Below are 17,229 nucleotides of genomic sequence, written 5' to 3' on the forward strand. Positions count from 1 at the left end.
GTCTGAAGGTGGATTATCTCATTTATCCTTTCAATAAAGGAAGTTGCAGAGAGAGCAGTTCAATACAAAACGGTAAGCGAAAACAGCTGCAGGAAATGTTCTCCACATTCCAAAAGAGAAAATGCTGGAATATCCCAGCAGGTCTGGCAGCATCTTTAAGGAGAGAAAATAGTTGACGTTTCAAGTCTAACTGACCCTTGTCAAAGCTGTTGGAGAGAAGAGCAGTACTACTTCAGGGTAGGCATTCCTGGAAGAGAGGTGGCAGTGGGTTAAACACTGGATAAAAGCAAAATACTGCGGATGCTGGATTCTGAAACCAAAAGATTCCAGCTTCTGCAGTAATTCGCTTTTATCCAATGTTCTGCACATGGCAGGGAAGGGGTGAGAGAGAGATTAGGTGCTTTCTCTTTCACAGACTGAATGTTTTCCTCTGTGTAAACACTTGAGTATAGCCGCTTGCCCAGGAACCACCACATAACTGTTAATACGCTGAGCCCTCTGGTCCCCACCACAGCTGCGGATGCAATGGACTGTTGGGCCAATAGGACACTTGTACACACACAAACGAACACTCATTCTGTTGAGCATTCTGCCCCACTGCAGAATAGGCAACATTATCGATACAACTCAAAATGAGTTTTGGTAACTCATTTTCAAAACTGCAATATCTTCAACAGTTTTAAGACCATAAGACATAGGAGTGGAAGTAAGGCCATTCGGTCCATCGAGTCCACTCCGCCATTCGATCATGGCTGCTGGGCACTTCAACGCCACTTACCCGCATTCTCCCCGTAGCCCTGAATTCCCCGAGACAACAAGGATCTATCAATCTCTGCCTTGAAGACATTTAGCGTCCCGGCCTCCACTGCACTCTGCGGCAATGAATTCCACAGGCCCACCACTCTGGCTGAAGAAATGTCTCCACATTTCTGTTCCGAATTTACCCCCTCTAATTCTAAGGCTGTGTCCACGGGTCCTAGTCTCCTCACCTAACGGAAACAATTTCCTAGCATTTACCCTTTCCAAGCCATGTATTATCTTGTATGTCTCTATTAAGTCTCCCCTTAATCTTCTAAACTCCAATGAATACAATCCCAAGATCGTCAGCCGTTCCTCATATTTTAGGCCTACCATTCCAGGGATCATCCGTGTAAATCTCCGCTGGACACGTTCCAGTGCCAGTATGTCCTTCCTGAGGTGTGGGGACCAAAACTGGACACAGTACTCCAAATGGGGCCTAACCAGAGCTTTATAAAGTCTCAGTAGCACAATGGTGTTTTTATATTCCAACCCTCTTTGAGATAAGTGACAACATCGCATTCGCTTTCTTAATCACAGACTCAACCTGCATGTTGACCTTTAGAGAATCCTCGACTAGCACTCCCAAATCCCTTTGTACTGTGGCTTTACGAATTTTCTCACCGTTTAGAAAGTAGTCTGTGCTTTTATTCTTTTTGCCAAAGTGCAAGACCTCGCATTTGTTCACGTTGAATTCCAACAGTCATTTCCTGGACCACTCTCCCAAACTGTCTCGATCCTTCTGCAGTCTCCCCACTTCCTCAGTACTACCTGCCTGTCCACCTATCTTCGTATCATCGGCAAACTTCGCTAGAATGCCCCCAGTCCCTTCATCCAGATCATTAATATATAATGCGAACAGCTGTGGCCCCAACACTGAACCCTGCGGGACACCGCTCGTCACCGGCTGCCATTCTGAAAAAGAACCTTTTATCCCAACTCTCTGCCTTATGTCAGACAGCCAATCCTCAATCCATCCCAGTAGCTCACCTCGAACACCGTGGGCCCTCACCTTGCTCAGCAGCCTCCCGTGTGGCACCTTATCAAAGGCCTTTTGGAAGTCTAGATAGACCACATCCACTGGGTTTCCCAGGTCTAACCTACTTGTCACCTCTTCAAAGAATACCAACAGGTTTGTCAGGCATGACCTCCCCTTACTAAATCCATGTTGACTTGTTCAAATCAGACTCTGCTCTTCTAAGAATTTAGAAACCTCATCCTTAATGATGGATTCTAGAATTTTAACAACAACCGAGGTTAGGCTAATTGGCCTATAATTTTCCATCTTTTGTCTTGATCCTTTCTTGAACAATGGGGTTACAACCGCGATCTTCCAATCATCCGGGACTTTCCGTGACTCCAGTGACTCTTGAAAGATCTCAACCAATGCCTCCGCTATTTCCTCAGCCACCTCTCTCAGAACTCTAGGATGTATCCCATCGGGGCCAGGAGATTTATCAATTTTAAGACTTTTTAGCTTTTCTAGCACTATCTCTTTCGTAATGACAACCATACTCAACTCAGCCTCCTGACTCCCTTTAATTGTTGGGATATTACTCCTGTCTTCCACTGTGAAAACTGACGCAAAGTACTTGTTAAGTTCTCCTGCTATTTCCTTATCTCCCATCACTAGGCTTCCAGTATCAGTTTGAAGTGGCCCAATGTCTACTTTTGTCTGTCGTTTGTTTCTTATGTATTGAAAGAAACTTTTACTATCGTTTCTAATATTACTGGCAAGCCTATCTTCATATTTGATCCTCTCCTTTCTTATTACTCTCTTTGTTATCCTCTGTTTGTTTTTGTAGCCTTCCCAATCTTCTGATTTCCCACTGCTCTTGGCCACTTTATAGGATCTCTCTTTTTCTTTAATACATTTCCTGACTTCCTTTGTCAGCCATGGCTGTCTAATCCCTCCCTGGATAATCTTTCTTTTCTTGGGGATAAACCTCTGTACAGTGTCCTTAATTATACCCACAAACTCCTGCCATTTTTGCTCTCCTGTCTTCCCTGCAAGCCTCTGCTTCCAGTCTATTTTTGTCAGTTCCGCTCTCATGCCCTCATAATTACCTTTATTTAACTGTAACACCATTACATCCGATTTTGCCTTCTCTCTTTCAAACTGCAGACTGAACTCTACCATATTATGACCGCTGCTTCCTAAGGGTTCCCTTACTTTAAGATCTTTTATAAAGTCTGGTTCATTGCAAAGCACTAGGTCCAGAATAGCCTGCTCCCTTGTGGGCTCCATGACAAGCTATTCCAAAAAGCCATCCTATAAGCATTCCATGAATTCCCTCTCTTTGGATCCACTGGCAACATTATTTACCCAGTCCACCTGCATATTGAAGTCTCCCATGATCACCGTGACCATGCCTTCTCTATTTCCCGGTACATGTTGCGTGCCTGCTCCTGACCACTGTTAGGAGGTCTGTACACAACTCCAATTATGTTCTTTTGCCTTTGTGGTTCCTCAATTCCACCCACACAGACTCCACATCATCTGACGCTATGTCATTCAGTTCCATAGATTTAATTTTGTTCTTAACTAACAAGGCAACCCCACCCCCTCTGCCGACCTCCCTATCTTTTTGATAAGTTGAAAATCCTTGGAGGTTTAACTGCCAGTCCTGACCCCCCTGTAACCAAGTCTCTGTGACGCCTACCACATCATAATCATTCACTATGATCTGTGCCATTAGTTCATCTGCTTTGTTATGAATGCTACGCGCATTCAGGTGAAGCACCTTAATGCTAACTTTCTTATCATAAGAGATATTGGAAGTCATAAGATGTCCTAAGTTATCCTTGCTTTTTTCTGCATTCCCAGTCTGCCTCAATTTTAAATCCGCCTGCACGCATGCTATTCTGCTGCTTGTCTTTCCATTTAACACCATACTCCCTGTTGCTTTCACTTTCCCTCCCCCCAACTCAGAAGTTTAAAGTCCTACTGACCACCCTATTTATCCTCTTCGCTAGAACATTGGTACCTGATCGGTTCAGGTGGAGACCGTTCCTTGCTTTAAACCAGTACCCTATTCCTAATTTTTTAGTCCAGTTCAAAACAAAAGTGATTTTTTTACAGTATTTTATGCTTAAGATAACATTTAGATTAGATTACTTAGTGTGGAAACAGGCCCTTCGGCCCAACAAGTTCACACCAACCCGCCGAACTACAACCCACCCAGACCCATTCCCCTACATTTACCCCTTCACCTAACACTACAGGCAATTTATCATGGCCAATTCACCTAACCTGCACATTTTTGGACTGTGGGAGGAAACCGGAGCACCCGGAGGAAACCCACGCAGACACGGGGAGAATGTGCAAACTCCACACAGTCAGTCGCCTGAGGCGGGAATTGAACCCAGGTCTCTGACGCTGAGGCAGCAGTGCTAACCACTGTGCCACCGTCCCGCCCACAAATGCCTGAGAAAGTACACCTACAAGCACAGACTTTCCCTTTCACCATAATTCTCTTCAGAGAATATAGCTGTTGTTGGGGTACAATTCAAGAGGTGTTAGGATTCCTCGAGGATCTGCCTCTCGGAATATGTTTCATTTGCAGTTCAGGATATCAAAGCTTTTCCTTCTGTTGTGACAAGGAAACTGCAAACGAAATGTGTTCGAAATTATACACAAAGGATGGTAAATTGCGACCTTCTCTACTTTAGAGGGCTACAGAATCATGGAACAAGGTTGTAGAGACTCAGTTGTTCGCAATACCAAAGACAAAGATTGCTAGATCCCTCAATATTATTAATAGAGGGATATGAGGACAGTGCAGGAAAATGAATGAGGTAGAAGTTTATTCACAATCTAGTTGAATGGCAGAGCAGGCTTCAGTTTGAATGACTCACTTCTGCTCCTATATTATTGTGTCCTCTATTTAGAAATTTAATTTCAACTATCTTACCAACTTACTCTAAGTCTGACTTCCAATATACAACCTCAGTGAGTTGTGACAGTACTCACAATGAAAATGTTAGAAATTCGCCTGTTGGATTTCTCACTAATCTTGCCAAGTTCTATTTAGCTTTTTCTAGTTCAGAAAATTATTTTTTAAGTGGAGTTCACTTGCTTTTACCCTTATTAGTGCAATTCAAGTGGACGTGATTTGCATAGGTTGATTTTAATGAGTACGTTTTCCTTTCCAATTTCAGATACTGTCACAAACATTATGACTGGAACAAGGAAGGTGACAAAGATGTGAGTATGCACAGTGCTAATCCATCCTGTGCAGTAGAATTACAGTTTTAAACTGTCGGGGGTCAAGTCTTCTACCCCTTAAGGGAGGGAGGAGGGGAGGTAAATCCAATCTGTAGCTAGGAACAAACAGTTTAACTATCGTGTGCTGTACTTCAAGTTAAATGGATACCAAGGTGGGGGAGCACCCCAGAGGACTTGGGCAATTTGTTAAATAGTGATCAGGGCAGTTGTATTCAGCACTTCAAGAGTATATGGTGCTGTTTATTGATGTTTACTTACTAGCTTGCCTCATATAGCTAGTTAAGTTAGTCAAAAACATATTAAAATTGTTAATGAAACAGTCATAATTTTTTTTCTCTAGCTCATAATCACAGTACGTTGAAAGGTAAATGGTTACATAAACAATTTAATTATTTCATTAGGTGTATCTTTCTCTACTACGTATGTATTTGTCACCTCCTGATATTCATTGTGTTGGACCAATCCGGATGGAGATACTAGAGCCACAGGCAAATCTTCAGGCTGCACTGCAAGTGCTAGAACTGCACCACAGCAAACTTGACACCACAAAGGTACTGTCAGTGTTGTACCTGGACAAGCAGATGTAAAATTCAGTGCCAGTTTTTTAGTACTTGTCAATAAGACTGAAACTCCATAAAGAATTATTCACTAAAATGCTAGAGATCCTCGGTTAACATTGAATTTGAAATATGAGGCAGGTGACTTTTTTTGTCTGTTCTACTCTCCAATAAGGAAGAAAACTTCCAATTATATGATCTCACATGTCATGTGCAAACCTGTTAGCTTGGTTGGCTCAAGTCCTCCATAGTGCCCTCCTTTTGCACTACTGTGATGTCTTCTCTGACCAGTAATGCAACTCCTCCACCCCTTTTACCTCCCTCTCTATCCCACCTGAAGATTCGATATCCTGGGGCATTTAGTTGCCAATCAAGCCCTCCCTTCAACCAAGTCCCAGTTCTAGCAATAACATCATATTCCCAGGTACTAATCCAAGTCCTAATTCATCTGCTTTACCTACTATACTTCTTGCATTAAAACAAATGCACCTCAGACCACCAATCCCTCTGTGTTCATCCTGCTTCCTGCCTGCTCTTCCCCTTAGTCGTGCTGATTTCATTAGCTAGTTCCTTACAGGCTGTAATTACTACCTCCTTCCTGTCCACCAACCTCATTTGATTCCCATCCCCTGCCGCGTTAGTTTAAACTCTCCCAAACAGCATTAGCAAAAGCACCCCCAAGGGCATTGGTTCCAGTCCCATCTCCCCCAGAACCAGTCCCAATGTCCCAAAAATCTGAACCCTTCCCTGCTGCACCATGTCTCAAACCACGCATTTATCCTAAATATTCTATCATCCTACGTGGCACTGGTAGCAATCCTGAGATTACTAGCTTGGAGGTCCTACTTCGACTTGGTTTCTAACTCCCTAAATTCTTCGTATAGGACCTCATCCCATTTTTTTTTTAACCTATATTATTCGTGCCCACATGCATCATGACAACTGGCTGTTCGCCCTCCCCCTTGAGAATTTTCTGCAGTCGATCTGAGGCTTCCCTGACCTGTGCACCTGGGAAGCAATATACCATTCGGGAGTCTCATTTTTGACCACAGCCTATCTGCTCCGCTTATAATTGAATCCCCAAGACTATATAGCCCTTCTGTACAGCAGAGCCAGCCACAGTGCCATGAATTTGGCTACTGCTGCCTCCCCTGGTGAGTCATCTACCCCAACAGTATCCAAAACAGTATACCTGTTTTGGAGGGAGATGACCGCAGGGGACATCGACACTACCTTCCTGCTCTTTCTCTGCCTTTTGGTCACTCATTCCCTTTCTCCCTCAGCAATCCTAATCTGAGGTGTGACCAATTCGCTAAATGTGCTATCCATGACCCACTCAACATCGCATATGCTCTAAAGTGAGTCCATCACAGCACCAGAGCCATCTTGCAGTCTAACAAGAGCTGCAATTGGACACACTTCTTGCACATATAGGAGCCAAGGACACCAGCTGTGTCCCTGAGCTCCCACATTGAGCAAAAGGAGCATAACATGGGTTATGGATTGAATAAATAAATACAATCTGGTAGGCAAAACAGAACTATGGATTAGATTAGATTAGATTACTTAGAGTGGAAACAGGCCCTTCGGCCCAACAAGTCCACACCGCCCCGCCGAAGCGCAACCCACCCATACCCCTACATCTATCCCTTACCTAACACTACGGGCAATTTAGCATAGCCAATCCACCTGATCAGCACATCTTTGGAGTGTGGGAGGAAACCGGAGCACCCGGAGGAAACCCACGCAGACACTGGGAGAATGTGCAAACTCCACACAGTCAGTCACTTGAGGCGGGAATTGAACCCGGGTCTCTGGCGCTGTATGGCAGCAGTGCTAACCACTGTGCCACCGTGCCGCCCGGCTGTAGGATGACAAGAATTGGGTCCTGAATATTGAGAGATATGTAATATGAAAGAAAAATAGGAAGTCAAGTAAAGCTGGAAGGGTAGAACAGTTGATCAAATATGGCATTTGTGCAGTAGTTAGAGATTGGTTCAGTAGATTAGGATTCAGAATCCGTTTGGGTGGAGATGAGGAATATTAGATTAGATTGATTCCCTACAGAGGACTGGACTGCAGAAAATCCTCAAAGGGGAGGGCGACCCTCCAAAGAGTAACCCAACCAGACCCATTCCGCTACCCTATCTTTACCCCTGACTAATGAACCGAACACGATGGGCATGGCCAATTCACCTGTCCTGCACATCTTTGGATTGTGGGAGGAAACCCACGCTCCATATTGGAGGGAAGAAATAATTAGTGGAAGTGATCTGTGCTCTTGCACCCCCACCCCAGCAACAATAGCCACAATGTGAAATAAAGTAAACGTATTGGGTGCTTGTGATAAACCAATGGCAATAATCATGGCTGACTTTAATCGACATATAAACTGAAAACTGGCAGTGGTAGTCTGGATGAGGCCAAAGAATATTTTTATCATAGAATAATAGAATCCCTCCCAACATGCAAATTTTGATATGCTTTCTTCAAACAGCACATTTTTAAACTGACCAGAACGCAGGTGATTTTTTAGATTTAAATATTGTGTGATGTGACAGGATTAATTAATAACCCCGGAGTTAAGGCAACCCTAAAGAAAACTCAAAGAAACTAAAAATCAATAGAGACTTTGGTAGACATTTAAGGGATATTTCAGCATACCCAAGAATAATTACATGCCTACTGTAAAGACAAATATTCACTGGAAGACGTGCCATCAAACTTCAGCAAAAACATACAACTGCACAAAGAGGAGTGTCAGGTCAGGTGACTTGTTGGAGTAAATAGAATGGCAGAGAGTAACTAAAAGGTCATCACAAGGAAGAAATTAGAGTAAGAGGGGAAGCTAACTAAGAATATAAAAGCAGGTAACCATTTTCTAAAGGTATTTTTAAAAAATGAAAGGGCAAGTATATAGTAGATATTAAAGATATGGCAGACAAAATGGCCAAATATTTTGCTTCTGTCATCACAATAGAGCTTAAATGAAGTATTCCATTAATAGCTGAAAATCATGAGGTGTTAGGGAGAACGTATTCAAGTTGCTTTATGACATTATCTAGGTATAAAAATTGACCATTCAGCAACAAATCTTTATGTAGTTCCTTGTTAACAAGGAGGAGTCTGTGCAAGCATGGTGATTGTATAAGAGTATATCCAATGCACTTGTGCAATGCTGAGAACTTCTATTAGCTTCAACCTGCAGGGAAGGATTTGAAATTATTTGGTGCCTGTTGTTCAACTGGATCTGTAACAGAACTATCAAGGGCAACTGAAGTGCTGATTTAGGAAGGTAGAACTATTTCTCCAAACTGCTGATTCATGTTTTAAAATTCTGAAATCATACAAAGATCATAAAAGATACCCTGCATGTATAAAAGAAGGTGCCAACAATACATAGTTATCCTAAGATCACAAATGAGCCATCAAGGCATTGCCTGCTCAAGGAAATTTCAGCCAACTGGCCATGGTTCATGTGAGGCTGACCACTGGGAGTTAGCAACCAATTCAATTTTTGAGCACCTCAGAGCTGAACCCTATCCTTTTTTGAGTAAGCACATTCCAGTTGAGGTCAATATTCACAAAGCATCAAAAGTAAGCATTGAAATTGTTGTAAAACATAGTGTTAAATATATACCGTGAACAGTATTTCACTGTGTTAATATTTCTGTAACATTTCTATTAAAAATGTTTCTGCAGACTTTGAATCTGCTACCTGCCAACACGCAAATCCGGGAGATCAGAGTATTTCTGGAGAATGTCCTTGAAGGAAATGCTCAGAAACGGCGCTGCAATCAAGTTATGAAAGGGCTCCTTCATGCAGAGTTCCTTCGTGTAAGTCACTTATTTGCACTTGGACCCAGCGATTAAAAATTGGTTTCAGGTGACTATTCCTCATCCAAGCATATGGTCTCTGCAAACAAAAGTACTTTACATTCTCTCTCACAATTGCAATGACAAGAAAGCAAGTTCCATCACTGCTAGTTGCATCAATTTCCAATGGGCTCAGCTCATTTTATACTTTTGCCCTTTAAAGAGTCCCCACGAGTAAAATCACTTCCCATTCAGTCCAACTCCAATAAACTCTGAGCATTTTCGATACACTTTTAGAAGCAATTAGTACTTACCTTTTCATAAGCTATTACAAAATCTTTAACAGGAATTGATTCTTACGGTGGATTAATTACTGAGATTGTTTACCTCTGACACTCTAATCGAAATTCAGAACCGACATTGGGAAGATCATAAATCTCTGCATCCAAAAGTTTTAAGAGGTATTATTTTGGGCATAAATCCATATGGCACAAGTGCCCCTAATTTAGGAACCTCATCCAGAGATGTCAAGAGATGCTTGTCTGGGAACTGGGGTGAAAAATGAATTGAAATATTCTTTTGCTTGAGACCATTTAGGGTTGAGTTCTGACGAATAAATATTTATGCTTCCTATCTCTGGCCGTAAATTTCTCAGTCCCAATCTGATGACTCAAGGTGAAACCAGTATACAGTAGCATCTCCGATACTGATTAATGTAGAATTTCAAGAAAAGTAATTGGATAGGGTAAGGAAGCAGGGTAATGTGTATTATATTAGCCCTAGATAAAGCAAAAAGTGAGAAATTGAACTTAATTATTTGACAAAAAGTTTTATAAGGGCAGTGGGATTTTTGTGCCAGTTTGCATGTTTTGTTTGGTATGGCTGCCATGATGGCAATTTCAGTTTCGGTTAAGAATCTCATCAACAAATGGGGACGTAATTAGTCTAGGGATATACTTTAATGTAACACTGAGTGCTGTATTGTGGTGATACCGTATTTTAGATGAAATGTTAAAGCAAATGGTTCCCTCCAATGTGTATGATATGATTTGAAGAAGAAAAGGAAGTTCATTGGACACACTGGGTGCTATGCAGAAAATAGCAAATTGAATTTGGCTATTCTATCAACAACTGTATTCCAAAAATACTTGATTGGCTGAGTTAACTACTTTGGCATATAAAATGCACGTTCTCTTTTTTTTATCTAATAGATCCAGGAGCAGAGAATTTATCACCAGGAGGTGAAATGCATCATAACAGAGGAAAAAGTCTGTCGGGTCTGCAAGAAGAAAATTGGAAACAGGTTTAGTTTCTCCCTGTAGCAAATGGTTACCTGTGGAAATCTGACCTCCATTCACTCCTTGGCAAAAGTGGTGTTTGGAGTCCCCAAGTCTTTACCAAAAATACTAAATGTATTATGTTCGTTTGACCTGTGACTAACAGCCAGCAGTTATAATTATGTTTCCAAATGTAATTTATGCCCATAAAGAGCCATTTTAACTATATAACAATAGGTTCTGTTAGGAGAAGTAACAACAAGGGATAATGAATTAATAACATTGCACAAGAAAATTAATGAACAGGGTTTTCAGGTCAAATGTACTGTTTCATATGCTCCTTCATATATTCCCACTTTGATGAAATCATGATGCTTATCCAGTCATCTGGTGTATTAATTACTTCCAGGACTTTCGAACCGTGAAAATATTCCCTTCCTCAAAAAAGCTTCAGACTCCTATAAATAGGATGTTCATAGTGTGGAAACAGACTAGGGTTGGCATTAAAAACTGCTGTTTTCTGCCTTTCACTTGCTTTTTGCAACATTTGGTGCTGAACTGCCAAATGGATCTTGGTTCTTGAGTTTATTAATTTACAAATGGCTTGCTGTTTCCTGGTGTGAATTTTGCTGCATCATTGTTCTCGGTATGCGTAGAAATCCTGGTATTCATACTGTGTTGGATTGTTTCACAACAAAGATGCACTATTACGAACTAATCCAAGCAAGGTGGATCTCTAGTAGCACATTTTCTTTGCTTTATTAATTTTATGATCGAGAGTGCGGTGCTGGAAAAGCACAGCAGGTCAGGTAGCATCTGAGAAGCAGGAGAATCGACATTTTGGGCATAAGCCGCTCATCAGGAATAAGCCCTGATGACATTTCGGGCATAAGCCCTTCCATCAGGGCTTATTCCTGATAAAGGGCTTATACCCAAAATGTCGATTCTCCTGCTCCTCAGATGGTGCCTGACCTGTTGTGCTTTTCGAGCACCACAATCTCGACTCTGATCTCCAAAATCTGCGGTCATCACTTTTTCCTTTGTTAATTTTATTGTGTGTGTCATAGAGGAAGAGTTGAATATCTTTTGTATTGTTTTGATTTATTGTTGTCATGGACTGAGATACAGTGAAAAGTATTGTTTTGTGTGTTAACCAGACAAGTAATACCTCACATGAGTACATCAAGGTAATAGAACAAAATGGAGAATTGTGTTACGGTTACAGAGTGCAGAGAAAGATCAACTCTGATATATAAGAGGACCATTCATAATTCAGATAATAGCAGGGAAGAAGTTGTTCTTGAATGTTTGATACATGTTTTTAAACTTGTGAAAATTCTGCCCAATGAAAGTGTGGAAGAGAATATAACTGGCATGGGAGGGGTCTTTAATTATTTTAACTGCTTTCCCAAGGCAGTTGGAAGTGTAGATGGAGTCACTGGAAGAAAGGCTGATTTGTATGGTGGACTGGGCTACATTCGCAATTCTCTAATTTCTTCTGGTCATAGAGCAGTTGCCCTACTGAGCTGTGATGCATCTGGATTGAATGCTTTCTGTGGTCCATCTATTTAAAATAGTAAGTGACATTGTGGGCATGCTGAATTTTGTTGGCCTTCTGAAGAAGTAGAGGCATTGGTGTGCTTTCTTGATTGCAGTTCAATGTGGATGGACCAGGAAAGATTGGTGATATTTACTCCCAGGAACTTAAAGCTCTCTATCACCTCTGCCTCAGTATCACTGATACAGACAGGAACATATCTTCCACTCCATTTCTTGAAGTCGATGACCAGTTTCTTCATTTTGTTGATGTTGAGGGAGAGATTGTTGACCTCATAGCATGCCAGTAAACTTTCTGTCTCTTTCCTACGCTGTCTTATTGTTGTTTGAGATCCGATCCACTGGGGTGTCATCAGCAAATTTGTAAGTGGAGTTATGGCTGAATTTGGCCCCAAGTTGAGAGTGTAGAGGTATAGTAAGGGGCTGATTGCGCAGCCTTGTGAGAGACTGGTGTTGAGGATCGTCGTGGAGGAAGTGTTGTTCCCTATCCTTACTGGTTGCAGTCTGTGGGTCAGGAAGCAGAGGACCCAGTTGTAGAGGATAGAGTGGAGTCCTAGGTCTTGAACTTTGATTTTGGTTGGAATTGTGGTGTTGAAAGTGGAGCTAAAATCAATAAATAGGTGTCTTTGTTATCCAGATGTTCCAGGGATGAGCATGGGCCAGGGCATTGGCATTTGCAGTAGACCCAATGTGACCATGGGTGACTTGTAGTAAATCCAGGAAATCTGGGAGTTGATGTGTGCCATTTACTAACCTCTCAAACCACTTCGTAATGGTGGATGTCAGAGCCACCAGGCAGTAGTCATGAAGGCTTGTTGCCTGATTTTTCTTTGGCACCAGGATGAAAGTGATTGTCTTCAAGCAGATGGGGACCTCTCATTGGAATAAGAGAGGTCAAAGATTCTGTGAAATATTCCTACCAATTAGTCTGTATAGGATCTGAGTGCAAGGCTGGGTCTCCAACTGCACCAGTCACTTTTCTTGGGTTCACTCTTTCAAGAAGGTTGATCTGATCTCTGAGGTGGCAACTAGGTGCAGGTGCACCTGAGGCTATCTGGGCAGGTGACATCACTTCACTGACCTTCTGTTTATAACAAACAGAGCGTATTGAACTCATCGAGAAGGAATGCATTGTCATTCTGCCCAATTTTGTTTTGTAGCACGTTATATTGTCTAAAACTTGCCATAGTTGACACCTATTCATAGGTTAGTCTAGGACTGTAGTCTAATATTGTCTCTTCGTGACCCTGATACCTTTGCAAAGATGATTGTAAAGCTGGGGTCATAGCACTAGATGTATTGAGATGATGATTTCACCTTCAAAGTTTAGGCCTATTGCATGTGACATGTTGGAAACAGCTGAGCCTTTAGCTATCTATAACTTCATTTTTTAGATTTAAATGAATTTGAAGCTAACAAACTGATTCTCAAGCTCAAACTGTCTATTTCACGTTGAAATTAATATAGTAGATACAATAGATGTATATTTTTGCCCTCCCTCGTGGCAAGTTTGCTGACTGTGTTATTTATTAGCAAAAGAATAGCAGGTGGAAGCCACCATCTTCCTACCTCTATCCTGATTAAGACTGCAGCTAACCAGAGCTACGGATCAGAGGATAAGGTAGCTGTGAAGGCAGATACAGCATGCAGAGTCTGAGAGGAAGGATAGACAATTGATAGGATAAAGTTGCAGTCAGTGTGATAGGTTGAAGTGTGTGTATTTTAATGCAAGAACGTCAGAAAGAAGGGTGATGAACTTAGCGCATGGATCAGTACGTGGAGCTCCAATGTTGTGGCCTTTGCAGAGACTTGGATATCACAGGGGCAGGAATGGTTGTTGGATGATCCAGGATTTAGATGTCTCGAAAGGAATAGCAGAGGAGGTAAAAGAGGTGGGAGAGTGGCATTGCCTATCAGGGGCAGTATAACAGCTGCAGAAAGGGAGGTAGCGCAGGAGGGTTTGTCTACTGAGAAGTCAGAAACCAGAAAGGAGCAGTCACTATTGGGAATTTTCTGACATCTTAGCAGGTAGGATTGAGGAAAATCCCAAGGCGTTCTACACTTACCTGAGGAACAAGAAGACGGCCAGAGTGAGGGTAGGGCCGATTAGGGATAGTGGGAGGACCTTCTGCCTGGAGTCAGAGGTGGTGGGGTATGTCCTTAATTAATAGTTTGCTTCACAATTCAATAGTGAGAGGGACCTTGTCGTCTTTGGGGACAGCATGTAACATGCTGATTTTGCTCACAGGTTGATGTCAAGAAGGAGGATGTGCTGGAAATTTTGAAGAACATGAGGATAGATAAGTCCCTTGGGCCAGACAGGGTATACCCAAGGTTACTATGGAAAGCGAGGGAAGAGATTGCTGCCCCTTTGGCAATGATCTTTGCACCCTCCCCTGGAATAGTGCCAGATGATTGGATGGTGGCAAATGTTATCCCCTTGCCCAAGAAAGGGAATAGGGATAACCCTGAGGATTGCAGAGCAGTCAGTCTGTGGTGGGCAAATTATTGGAGAGGATTCTGAGAGATATGATTTATGATTATTTGGAAAAGCATAATTTGATTAGAGATAGTCAGCATGGCTTTATGAAGCCTTATTGAATTCTTTGAGGATGTGACAAAAGACATTCAAGATAGAGCAGTGGATGTGGTCTATAAGGGTTTTAGCGAGTCGTTTGGTAAAGTTCCCGTGGTAGGCTCATTCAGAAAGTAAGGAGGCATGGAATACAGGGAAATTTGGCTGTCGGGATACAGAATTGGCTGGCCCATAGACGGTGGTGATATTAAGCCTGGAATTTGGTGACCAGTGGTGTTTTGCAGCGATCTGTTCTGGGACCTCTGCTCTTGGTGATTTTTATAAATTACCTGGATAAGGAAGTGGAAGGGTGGGTTAGTAAGTTTGCTGATGACACAAAGGTTGGTGGAGTTGTGGATAGTGCGTAGCTTGTAGGTTGCAACAGGACATTGACATGATGCAGAGCTGGGCTGAGAAGTGGCAGATGCAATTCAATCTTGAAAAGTGTGAAGTGATTCACTTTGGAAGGCCAAATTTGAATTCGGATTACAGGGTTAAAGGCAGGATTCTTGGCGGTGTGGAGGAACAGATGGATCTTCGGGTCCACGTACATTGATCCCTCAAAGTTGCCACCCAGGTTGAGAGGGTGGTTGAGAAGGCATATGGTGTGTTGGCTTTCATTAGCAGGGGGATTGAGTTTAGGAGCTGCATGGTTATGCTGCAGCAGTGTAAAGCCCTGGTTAGACACACTTGAAATATTATATTCAGTTCTGGTTGTCTTATTATCGGAAGGATGTGGAAGCTCTAGAGAGGGTGCAGAGGTGATTTACCGGGGTGCTGCCTGGACTGGAGGACATGCCTTATGAAAAAAGGTTGAGGGAGCTTGGGCTTTTCTCATTGGAGCGAAGAAGGTTGAGAGGCATACTAGATGATGAGAGGGATAGATAGAGTGGATAGCCAGAGACTTTTTCCCAGGGCAGGAATGGCTATCACTAGGGGGCATAATTTTAAGATGATTGGAGGAAGGTTTTGGGGAGATGTCAGAAGTAGGTTCTTTACATGGAGGGTGGTAAGTGCATTCCATGCACTTATCAGCGGTGGTGGTAGTGTCAGATACATTAGGGACATCTAAGCAACTCTTGGATAGGCACACGAAAGATAGTACACTGAAGGGTTTGTAGGTTAGTCTGATCTTAGAGTGGGTTGAAAGGTTAGCAAAACATCGAGGGTCGAAAGGCCTGTACTTTACTGTATTGTTCTATAATCTATGTTGGCAACTGCCATACTGACTACCAGTTGAGAACCTCAAATAGGTATTTAATGCTCACGTAAGGACCTTATCCCATTGCAGCTAGTATAACAAGGTGGAGAGGGAGAATTTCCATTCTAGGTGCATGATGAGCAAGCAAGTGCAGGCTTGCTTGCAGACTTCCAGGTGGGAGTGGTGGGTGATGTGCTGTCCTTTGACCATAGGCAATCAATGGCTGATTGAGAGATTCAGCATAAGGTGGGGATGGTGCTAAGAACTAAATACTTAGTTCTCACTGTTGATCTCCTCCCATAGTCAGCTCCTCCCCTACTCCTGCTAACACTGATCTTTTGACTTGGAGATGATGAATGAAAGAGGCCAGAGGGACTTGAGAAACACTGAGATGTAATGGTCAGAGATGCAGACGTTGCAAGGGGGAGAGAGATGTCTTCCAACCTGTTAACAAAGGAGCACTCAGGACAACACTCATTTTAGGGTGATGGCTTTCTGTGTGTCAAAGTTTATATCAGTTACTTTTGAACAAAATGTTTGCTAACTTTTATGCCTGTTTAAATATGGTGATACAGAGGAACCTCGATTACCCGAATACCAATTATCCGAAAATCAAATAATCCAAAGAAGATCTCGAGGTCCCGATAGAAGCATTACGTCAAAGACGTGTGTCCAACACTGATCATGTATTTTGTTGACAGTGATTAAAAGTGCTGCCAAGAACAGTCCTGGACTGATGGGCACGCAGGCGCTGTCTCTAAATGACTGACCTCTCTCTCACTCACACTCACTCACTCTCTCGCTCTTTCACTCTCTCTCTTTCACTCGCTCTCTCTCGCACTCTCTCTCTGTGTTCCCCAGACAATCTTTCTAACATTGTTCTGTACAGGGCAAGATGGACCCTCTCAAAACATCACAGTAAAAAGGCGTGCGCGCGCGTGCTATTTGGAGACTCACCCCCCCCAAACGGCAGTAGCAGCAGCAGAGGTCTTGTTGGTGTCCACTCCGACTGCCCCGGAGAGGGGGACGGGTGGACTGCAGTGGGGGGTGGGGGTGCGGTCTTGGGGGCTGATAGGGGAGCGGTCTTGGGGGTTGACAGGGGGTCAGTGGTGGGGTGGGGGCTCACATGGGCTGTGCTGCAGCTAGTCTCCTGAACGGGGAGTAGACTTAATAGAAAACTCTGAGCCCCAGAGGAAAGGCATTGAATCGATTAACCAAAG

General features: G+C 42.8%; 1 protein-coding gene across 2 annotated transcripts in view; it reads left to right on the plus strand.

The window, feature by feature from the left end:
• LOC140476560 (vam6/Vps39-like protein) overlaps positions 1 to 17,229 on the plus strand; it is a 104,290-nt gene that overhangs the window by 75,612 nt on the left and 11,449 nt on the right. For both annotated transcript variants that reach the window (XM_072569356.1, XM_072569357.1), the window contains 4 exons: positions 4,960 to 5,005; positions 5,428 to 5,577; positions 9,286 to 9,420; positions 10,611 to 10,702. In XM_072569356.1, coding sequence (XP_072425457.1) covers positions 4,960 to 5,005; positions 5,428 to 5,577; positions 9,286 to 9,420; positions 10,611 to 10,702 — 423 coding nt within the window. The remainder of the gene's footprint in view (positions 1 to 4,959; positions 5,006 to 5,427; positions 5,578 to 9,285; positions 9,421 to 10,610; positions 10,703 to 17,229) is intronic.

The sequence above is a fragment of the Chiloscyllium punctatum genome, chromosome 4 (genome assembly GCF_047496795.1).
Source record: "Chiloscyllium punctatum isolate Juve2018m chromosome 4, sChiPun1.3, whole genome shotgun sequence".
NCBI classification, from domain to species: domain Eukaryota; kingdom Metazoa; phylum Chordata; class Chondrichthyes; order Orectolobiformes; family Hemiscylliidae; genus Chiloscyllium; species Chiloscyllium punctatum.